Below are 10,900 nucleotides of genomic sequence, written 5' to 3'. Positions count from 1 at the left end.
GGTGCCGAGCCCACATTTCTGATACTCTGGAGTGACTGCAGTTTTGCTGTTCAGTGTCTTCTCCATGCCTTTGCTTATGTGTGCTTTTGTTACCACTGTTCACAGAATGAATTTCATTCCTTGCTTGAAGTTCTCCAAGAACATTTTCCTGAACTAGGTGCTTCCATTCTGCTATGTTTATTTTACCACTGGACCAATCATACTGTTGAGTTATTGCATGAGACAACCTTCTCCTGCCCTTCCTCATTTCTGTTACAAATTAGATAAACATGGATATAGGGAATGTGTACTATTCCAGCAAAACTTTTCCTCTTTGGATAGATTTGTAGGGGATTAGAGCATATTATTCTAAAGCAGGGGTCCTCAAACTTTTTAAACAGGGGGCCAGTTCACTCAGACCGTTGGAGGGCCGGACTGTGGGCCTCAGGACGAGTCGGCTGCTAAGCAGGACAGGCTGCAGCGGCAAAAACACCTGGCAGGTCGGATAAATGTCCTCCGTGGGCTGCATGTGGCCCATGGGCCATAGTTTGAGGACACCTGTTCTAAAGGCTCTTAAAGATGGAGCAAGAAAACACTTCAAGGTTCTTTTGTTTAGCACAGAAAGAAGTTGACTGGGTAAATCTGGAACCTCCTTGCCTTCCAAACTATTGTTTCTCTAACTTGAGCTCTGAAGGTCAGGAAAGTTAGCCCAGACTAAATTCCTACAGATTAGCTACATGTCAATTAGATTATCTATAATGCTGTTCTATGAAATCACGCTCCTAAGAAATACAGAAAGCAGCCAAGCGTGGTAGCTCATGCCTGTAATCCTAGCACTTTGGGAGGTTCCGGTGGGAGGAGTTCAAAATCAGCCTGAGCAATATGGTGAGACCCTCATCTCTACAAAAAATAAACTAGCTGGTGGCGTGGAGCATGGCTCTAGTCTCGGCTACTCAGGAGGCTGTGATGGAAGGATGGCTTGAGCCCAGCAGTCAGAGGCTGTGGTGAGCTATGATGACCCAACTGTACTCTAGCTCAGTGACCAAGCAAGACCTTGCCTCAAAAAAAAAAACCTCAACCTTCCTCACCCCAGAAACCCTCATATGTTACTTAAAAGATGACGTGTGAAAGAAAAGGAAAGCATTCGGAACACATTTTCATAGAAAGTGTTTTTTATTATTTACTCTTTGCACTGTGTATGGGAACAGTATGTTCAATCTATTAAATCCAGTGGAAAAGATAATTCACTGACAGAATGAAACATCCAGATTTCTTCATTTAAAATTTAAAAGTAATTTAGCTATACACAGCATCAGGTAGACTAAACTACATTGGGGCCCCCCCAAAGACTAGGAGTTTGTCTAGAAAAGTCTCTTCTTGCCAGAACTGGCTTCCCTGCAAGCTCAGTGGGTTCTGCAGCCGATTCACCACATGGCTCTCTGGACCCCAGAAAGCTGCCCATGGTCCGCTAAATGACGGAAGACGATACGACTAAGCCTCCAGCGCCGCTTTACACCACGTGGACGGGACGTCATAACACATCGATTTCTGATTCTAACAGGACAGCTATCCCGGGGAAGGGCGGCAATTTCTTCATCAGCCACTTCCTAAAGGAGAGGACATTATCACACAGATCACATTTATTCATTCTAGATGCTTACATCAATGGTTAGAGGAAGACAAGAAAGGGCTAGATTCATCACTGGAGCCAGAGTTTAGCCAAAGAACCCTGGACACAGTAATAAACCTTAACTTCCAAGTAGAAATAGACCAGAAAACTACCAAAAATGCCTGACATCCTCCCAATTTGATTTTTAAATACTGACACTTAACACAGAATCAACAAACCCTAAGTATAAAGCCTAGTAAGTTTCACAAACAAAACATACCTGTGTAACCAGCATGAGATTATGAAAGGGAATATTATTAGCACTGGTGGCAATTTCCATTGTTTCAGTATACTGTAATTCATTCATGCATTCTACAACTTCTAGTCATCTGGGTAGTTTTCAGTTTGAGCTACCATGAAAAGGACAATTCTTAAGTCTTTTGGAAACATGTGAATGTATTTCTGTTGCCGCCTCATAATTTGTGAATCATGAAAAGTTTGAAACCTTAGGCTCCCTATCGTGGAAGAGGAAATGTGGCTTGAGATGAGACTGGGGAGGGAGGAAGAGCAGGATCACACAAAGCCTTGAAGTCTCCGGTAAAGCTCCTGACTGCTGGAGAAGGGGGAGTCATTGGATGAGATTTACATTAAAAAAAAATTCATTTGAGGGCGGCGGCTCCATATGCCGGAGGTGGCAGGTTCAAACCCAGCCCTGGCCAAAAAAAAAACTGCAAAAAAAATTCATTTGCAATGTAGAGAATGAATCTGGTAACAGCAAAATGATAAAAGGGTGAAAAGCAGGGAATACAGCAGTAGCTTGAGCTAAGGTTTTAACAATTGAGATTTATTCTTATGAATGTACTTAAAAGTGTGTGTGTTATGGTGTGTGTTTGTAATACTTTAACCTGACAAGTGTGCTAACAAGTATGATTTTGGGGGGTGGGGGGAGGGGCAGTCTTTTTTTTGCCCCGCGCTGGGTTTGAACCTGCCACCTCCAGCATAGGGGGCCAGTGCCCTACTCCTTTGAGCCATAGGCACCGCCCCGCAAGTATGATTATTGACCCTGAGCTAGTCTGTGAAGGAAGCAAAATAATTACACTAACACATTCAAAGGACACAAGTGAGAGAATGTATATGAAAGCTAAATTAACATCAACTAAAAGCTTACGTGTGTATTGCTTTTCTGTAATACTTAGAGCAGTCTAAAACAGTCTGAGTCAATGAGTAGCAGACAATAACTGCTGTAGAAAAAACTGGAGAGAAGAAATGATTGGGCTGAAAAATCGAAGCAAGGTTTCCTAGAGGCAACCCTTAAAGAATGGCTCCAACTTATTTATACATATGCTTACCTAGTCCCAAAAAGACTGAAGGAGGAAACTGGGGCAAAGAGAAAGGAGAGCAGAAAAGATAAAAATGCAGGACGCACAAGTGCATGCTGTGAAGGCCTGGAAGTTGGTTAGAAGTGGGACATAAAACTTGCCTGCACAAGTAGCTTGCAAGTCAACAGCCACAATCAATTTCCATGAAACGTTCCCTGATAGTTACTGCTGGTACTGATATCAAAGATATTCTTCTGGTGGGGGAGGAGTCTTCATAAATAATATACTCAATAACGCCTCCCCAGCTTTTTTTGAGGTAAATTGACAAATAAAAATTGTATATATTTAAGGTGCACAATGTCAAGATTCAACGTATATGTATACACTGAGAAATGACTGCCACAATGAAGCTAATGAATACATCCCTCACCTCACAGTTCCCTTGTGTGTGTGTGTGTAAGGTAAGAACACTCAGGTCTCTCAGCAAATTTCAAGTATACAATATAGTACTACTGACTACAGCCACCATGCTGTATGTTAAATCTTATAACTGAACATTTATATCCTTTTACAAGCATCTCCCTATTCCTATCCAAGTTCTCCCTGGTAACACCATTCGACTCTCAGCTTCTGTGACCACCACCACCCTGGAGCTGAGATTCCTAGGGGTTGCTTACTACTCCCTAAATGTAGGCAGACAGCTTGATGGTGTTACAGTAAAAGCCACAACAGAGTGGTCCAGGGCCCTCAGTTTTCTGCTCCTCTATATTAATCCAGGGAAGATTTAAAAGAATCCACAGTAATAAATACAATGTATATCATTCTGCCAACTTCTATAAATGTTATTTTTCAAATATCTGAGCACTTGATACGATGGGTGGCCTTGAGTTTGATTTATACTCTCTAACAAGCCTCTTACAGATATTCTGTGACACCACTTAGTTGCAAGACCTTATGCTTCAGGAAGCCAAGCAGGTTGACATTCTCTTATTTAGCGTGGGCAGGAAGATAAGAAAGTAACCCTAAGTAGAAAGCTACCTCAGCACACAGAGGTGGTCCAGGGAGAGCAGGAAGACAGGCTAGCAAGAGGCCTGTGTAGGAAACTGTGCCACATGCCAGGAACACCACCCCCCAAATCAGCAGTGCCTTCCACTGACTTGAGAGTTGAAAGGTTTGGAGGAGAGACATAGTGAAAATGACTGCCCAAGCTGTGTGGCCACCATTCACCAGTACTTTTAAAGATCATATGATCAAAGATTGAAAGGCTACTTAGAATGGAACAGTTGCCTTAAATCTGAAACTTACCAAAATCAGTTTTAAGGCTACTTGTTCTCCTTAATTTGGACTATCTCATCTTATTCTCTAGAAATTATATTGATACAGATTTATAACAAACATCATAAACAGTGACCTGACGCTGTTAATGACCTCTGGCAGAAGGACTCATCTTACTTAGCTCACCTGAATATCTTTTGGCAGGATGGTGTTCTTCCTGAGCGCATTGATACGGAGCCTCTCGTCTGCATATTCATAGGCCATTTTTCGTCTCTTCACATCTCGCAACATTCTCCAGTCTACATAGTAACCTCGAACTTGGCCTGAAGCTGATGCAGGACCCACCTAAAGGAGACAAGGAACATGTAAAGGACAGTCAAGCTGAGGCTCTGAGTGCTTCCGAGCCCGGCCATCCTTGTTCAGTCTCTTTCCTTTACAGCTGTTTTGGATCACTTTAACAACTTATAATAGGGTTCCTTAATTCTGAATATTAATTATTGAACATAAACATTAAGTCAAAGAAGTAGTAATATGCCAACAACGTATGTGTGAAGGTGAAAGATTTTTAGAAACTTCTAATTTAATTCTGTTTGACCTATATTAAACAGTCATGTTTCAAAAAAAAAAAAAAAAGGGCTGGGCAGGGTGGCTTGCACTTAATCTTATCACTCTGTGAGCCCGAGGTGGGAGGATAGCCTGAGCTCAGGAGTTTGAGAACAGCTAGAACAATAGCTAGACTGTCTCTACTAAAAATAAAAAATGGACATTGTGGTGGGAGCCCGAAGTCCCAGTTACTGGGGAGACTGATATAGGAGTCTGAGGTTGCTGTGTGCTAGGATGACATGGCACTCTAGCCTGGACAAATGGTCTCAAAAATGTAAATACATGAAATATAAAAAGACAGTGAAAAGTCTCCCTTCCACTTCATTCTTCACCTGCCCAGTGACGCCCGCAAAACCATCGTATCCACTCTTCCTGGTTTCTTGTATATCCAAATACATGTATATGTTCTGCCTCTTGTTTTTCATTTTACCCCCTTTTTACTTAACAATATCTCTCAGAGCTCTTTCCATATCTGTACCAAAGCAGCTTCTTTACTTTCTACAGACTACATAGTATTCCACAATATTGGAAGTGTCATAATTTTTTTGCCAGTTAGGCTAAACCTGCAACCTACTGGTGGACAGTTACACTCAACCTCAATGTTTATTTATTGCAGCACTGTTTATAATGATGATGTCTTACATAAATCCCTACATGCATAGTCTTACCATCTGCAGGACACATTCTTGGAAGAATTGCTCAGTCAAAGGGTACTCTGAAATTATCAATGACCTAAGTTTTTTTTTAGACAGTCTCAGTTGCCCTTGGTAGAGTGCCATGGCATCACAGCTCACAGCAACCTCAAACTCTTGGGCTTATGTGATTCTCTTGCCTCAGCAATCCCAAGTAGCTGGGACTACAGGTGCCCGTCACAACGCCTGGCTATCTTTTTGTTGCAGTTGTCATTGCTGTTTAGCAGACCCAGGCCAGGGTCGTACTGCCACCCTTGGTGTATGTGGCCAATACCCTACCCACTGTGCTATGGATACCTCCTAGATCTAATATTTCTTTCTTTTTTTTTTTTTTTGTAGAGACAGTCTCACTTTGTTGCTCTTGGTAGAGTGCCGTGGCGTCACACAGCTCACAGCAACCCCCAACTCCTGGGCTTAAGCCATTCTCTTGCCTCAGCCTCCCAGGAGCTGGGACTACATGCACCTGCCACAATACCTGGCTGGCTATTTTTTGTTGTAGTTTGGCCAGGGCCAGGTTTGAACCCACCACCCTTGGTATATGGGGCCGGCGCCCTACCCACTGAGCCACAGGTGTCACCCAATATTTCTTAACATTAGTTGTTCAGTAGTAAGATAGTAGATTCCTTATTGTCACACATTTTCAAGGTGATAGTTTTATAGTTCTGACTGACAATACAGGCAAAGGGGGTACAGATCACTAGAAATTTAAGTCTCTCTCAAACCAAAGGAAATATTACATGTTAAGTTGCAGCTATTAAAAAATAATGATGGCTCCTATAACTGTTAATAGAAAATATGAATAGCAGAATATAAACCTGAAAATACTAAATAGAAAGTCAATGTTTTTTCAATCTCTATTAATAAAAGATAAACTGAGTACCTTCGTGGTCCCATTGGAAAATAATTCCACAATCACCTTTTTTTAGAAAAGACAAGCAGGAATAGAATTTAAATATTGACTTGGCACATGACTGAGTCCAGTGAATACTATGGTAACCATGACTGGAAATACTTGTCATAGGAACAGGGGCTTAAACAAGCCTTTGAAAGACCTTTTTTTTTTTGACCCTTTGAAAGATTGACGTACTTTTGACACAGCTTGGAGGCAGGGGGTGGAGGTGGGTGGGGGAGAATAGTTTATCCAAACAAAACACAGATAAGAATAAAAAGAGCAGGCTATATTCATAAGACTAGGGAGAAATTCTGGCTGAAAGAAACAATTCATTTTGCGGGGCAATGTGAAGTTTGTTTTTATCTACAAAAGGAGACCAAAAAAAAGTTATGGGGACTTAAAACACAAGTCCCTTAACTCCCCTAACTTAGAAAACAAGATTAAACATTTCTTTGACTTCTTTTTCAATCTATTCTTAATTTCCTCTTTTCTGTCTCCTAAAAGGTTTCTATTTATTTATTTATTTATTTATTTATTTTTTTAAGACGGAGCCTCAAGCTATCCCCCTGGGTAGAGTGCCATGGCATCACGCTCACAGCAACCTCCAACTCCTGGGCTCAAGCGAGTCTCCTGCCTCAGCCTCCCAAGTAGCTGGGACTACAGGCGCCCACCACAACGCCTGGCCATTTTTTGGTTGCAGCCATCATTGTTGTTTGGCGGGCCGGGCTGGGATTCGAACCCGCCACCTTAGGTGTATGTGGCTGGCACCTCAGCCGCTTGAGCCACAGGCGCCGAGCCTCTATTTATTTTTAAAAACAATCTTTCATTCTATTTTGAACACTTTTTCTGACAATACATTTTTTTTTTTTTTGGTCGGGGCTGGGTTTGAACCCTCCACCTCTGGCATAGGGGGATGGTGCCCTACCCTTTTGAGCCACAGGCACCGCCCTACACTTTTAAAACATTAATTGGCCTTATTTCTTCTGTGAATGTTTTCATGTCCTTTGCCTACATTTGTACTGCAATCCATTTTCTTACCAGTTTATAACAGTGCTTTATTAAGACTGCATTCTATCCTGCTCTGCACACATCCTATCCTATCCCCATCTCTCATCCCGCTTCACCTCCTAAAACTCTTCCATTGGGACCTCTCAATTCATTGTCTACCATTATCAAAATCTAAATCCTCAACTTAACATCTCCTTCACCTTTTGGCCTACTCAGTGGTTCTCAAACTTCCTAATGCCATGACCCTTTAATACGTGTTCCTTCTGTTGTGGTGACCCCCAACCATAAAATTTTTCGTTGCTACTACATAACTGTAATTTTGCTACTGTTATGAATCATAATGTAAATATCTGATATGCAGGATGTATTTAGGTGACCCCTGTGAAAGGGTCTGATCCCCACCCCCCAAAGGTTGAGAACCGCTGGTAGCTGAATCTTGAATCCCTCTGAGAGCTTCCCCAGTAAATTTCTTCTCCCAAGACTGGGTCTGGAGGTAGAGCAGGTAATGTTTCCTTGCTCATCATTGCAGCTTCCAGACCTCTTTCCTTCTGGAAAGCTCCTTTAATACACAATCATGCTGTTACTTCTGCCATGCTAAAGAAAAACTCACTATTAATTCACTTCCCTCTCTCCCTTTATAGCAAAACTCCTTCAAAGGCTTGTCTATACTCAGTCTCCAGTTTCTTTCCTCCTATTATCTCTTGAACGGTTTCAGCCCCATCCAGCCACTGAAAACTACTATGACCAAGGTCCCAACAACCTTCACTGCTCACCCTTACTGCAGCCTTTCTAATTGCCCCGTCAAGTTTGAGCAAAGTTGTCCACTCCTTACTCCTTGAAATTCTGCCATCCCTTGCTTCCTGGCCATTGCACTCAGTCTCCTTTGCACGGCTCTCATATCCTAACATTGGAGTCTCTGAGGTCTCAATCCTCGGACCCCATTCTTTGCTTACACTTATCACCTTATAAACAGGATTCAACCTCGCCATCTTTCAAGGCCAGTTGCATGCTTGCGAAAACCCAATTTACAAATGTAGCTCAGACCTCCCCCGAGCCAAGCTGGTTGGTAAACAGAGAGAAAACCCCCGGGACTGGTCTGCACTGAGCACCACAGATAGCAGAGTCAGTCGTGGCGACCCGTGGGTTATGTGATTCAGGGGTGACAGATAACGGAGGGCATAAAGGCGCGGGCCTGACCTGCCGGAACGTGCGCAGCAGCGAGCCCAGAACGTAGGCCGCCATCTTGTCTGCCGCAAAAGACAAACAGCCGAAACTTTATTAACACTACGGAACCCAGAAACACGGGTCGGGCGGGGCCTGGGCCGCAGGGGCGGGACGGGGCAGCGGAAGACTACGTCGCATCCGGGAAGGTGGGCTTAGTTACGGGATGTGAGCTCTCGCGATGTTTCACGGGATTTGTGCGGATTACTCCTCCTTGGGTGTCTTCGTTAATTACCTTGTCACTACCTTTTTCCTTCTTCCCCGCCTACCAGTTCATCTTTCTGGTTTTTCTAGTCAGCTGAGGATTATAGAGAGGCACATGGAAATATCACCCGGTGCTAGTTACACAACTTTTCCAATTTTTGTCCACCTGCGTCCTGTGTCCCTCTCAACATGCTGCTGTCCTACATCCTCCACTCAGTTTAGGGTGGTGCTTGCCAGAAACCTAGGAGTTATTACCAACACCTCCTTCTTTGTCATCATCGCTTATTGAGCTTGCAAATCTCTTTTTTCCACTGTAATGGTGGTGGTGATGGTGATTATGATGGTGGCAACAATAAAGATAGTTCATCTGTATGTCTGTATTTTTATTTATTTTTGGAGACAGATTCTCAGTCGTCCTTGATAGTGTCATGGCGTCATAGTTCACAGCAACTTCAAACTTGTGCTGAAGTGATCCTCTTGCTTCAGCTTCCCAAGTAGCTGGGACTACAGGCACCTGCCACCATGCCCTGCTATTTTTAGAGATGGGGTCTCCCTCTTGCCCAGGCTGGTCTCAAACTCCTGAGCTCAAGCAATTCACCCACCTAGGCCACCCAGATTTCTAGGATCACAGGTGTGAACTATGTCTGTATATATAAATGAATTATATTTGCACTGGGGTTTTAGATGAAAAGGGTCTTAGCATTTTGTCTTGAGGGCAGCACTAGCATTTAAAAACTTTTGTTTTCTAGTTTGTAGTACAGGGAACTAACATTCAGGTTATTGTCATAGCAGCTATCCTTCCTCTGGGATCAACCTTGGATATGCCCCTTTTCTTTTATGCATATGCCACCCACTTGCCATTCTGATAAGAGTATCAAGGAGTATGTATGTTTCAGTATCTTAGATGTACTGGTGGATGGAGTGAGGACTTACCCAACTGCTAATTACATCTGCTTTGTTACACAGGAGCCTTCTGGGAGAAAGGAGAGCTGAATGCAGATTCCTCTTTAGAGGTTTAGGATTGGCTCGGGGCCTGTGGCTCAAGTGGCTAAGGCGCCAACCACATACACCTAAGGTGGCAGGTTTGAATCCCTCCCGGGCCTGCCAAAACAACAATGATGGCTGCAACCACAAAATAGCCGGGTGTTGTGGCAGGCGCCTGTGGTCCCAGCTACTCGCATGAGCCCAGGAGTTGGAGGTTGCTGTAAGCTGTGATGCCACGGTACTCTACCAAGGCAGATAGCTTGAGGCTCTGTCTTTAAAAAAATAGAGGTTCAGGATTATTGGAACATGTCTAATGGACTGGGAGGGTCTTACTGGAGTCAGCTTGCAGGAAAAGACAACATAACCTCACCCTGTAATGATAGAAAAGTTTTAGACCAGCATCAGGCAAGCATGTGTTTCTAACTCAACCTCATGTGATAGCCCTCAACCGTGAGGAGGGAATTAAGGATATGTTCTGTAATTAGCTCATGGAATAGGAGAACCAGCTCTATGCTCTGTGGCCTTTTGCCTCCTTTCTGATAAACTAGTCCTGAAAGCATTTTTGTGTGTGTGAATGTGTAGGCTGTGTTTTTATTCTACATTATTGCTATAACAGAGCAGATCCAAGAGTCTACCTCTATATTTGCATAGAAAGAATGGTTAGGAGAATTATGTACACCTAGTGGGTACAGGACTTAGGCCAGATCTTCCTGCAAAGTGGCTGGAAAGACACAGGCTTAAGCCACAGGAGCCAGGTGGACCTGGTTGTTTGCCCTGTCAAAGACAGCAAAGACCTGGTAGATGAAGAGGTAGTCTGAGATCCAGAACTCTTCCCAGCATTGCAACCCTCCTGGCTCTTTACTGGTTTATCATAAAGGATATTAGAAAGGACATATATGAACAGACAGCTGGTGGACATGCACAGGGCAAGGGATGTGGAGCTTCCATGCTCTTTCTTGCACACTATTCTCCAGGAACCTCCACATGTTCACTATCTAGAAACTTCTGAACACATCTTTAAACAGTATTAGAAAAAAACCTAAACTTTTAAAAAGATAGTGGTACTATGTACCTAAAAAGAATTTACTGCCTTAGACATTTTTTTTTTTTTTTT

The 10,900-nt window shown here is 43.1% G+C and overlaps 1 protein-coding gene across 1 annotated transcript; it reads right to left on the bottom strand.

Annotated features, from left to right (window-relative positions):
• Positions 1 to 1,146: 1,146 nt before the first annotated feature.
• MRPS14 (mitochondrial ribosomal protein S14) lies at positions 1,147 to 8,660 on the bottom strand. Its single transcript, XM_003785689.2, has 3 exons — positions 8,575 to 8,660; positions 4,369 to 4,527; positions 1,147 to 1,586 (listed from the first exon to the last, which is right to left on the bottom strand). The coding sequence occupies exons 1-3, from the start codon at positions 8,617 to 8,619 to the stop codon at positions 1,404 to 1,406; spliced, it is 387 nt and encodes a 128-aa protein (XP_003785737.1). The 5' UTR covers positions 8,620 to 8,660; the 3' UTR covers positions 1,147 to 1,403.
• Between the last annotated feature and the right edge of the window lie 2,240 nt (positions 8,661 to 10,900).

Source organism: Otolemur garnettii, unplaced genomic scaffold, assembly GCF_000181295.1.
Source record: "Otolemur garnettii isolate 467f Iridium unplaced genomic scaffold, OtoGar3 scaffold00016, whole genome shotgun sequence".
NCBI classification, from domain to species: Eukaryota; Metazoa; Chordata; class Mammalia; order Primates; family Galagidae; genus Otolemur; species Otolemur garnettii.
The sequence above is the reverse complement of the archived record's forward strand: the minus strand, read 5'-3'. Positions and strand labels throughout refer to the sequence as shown.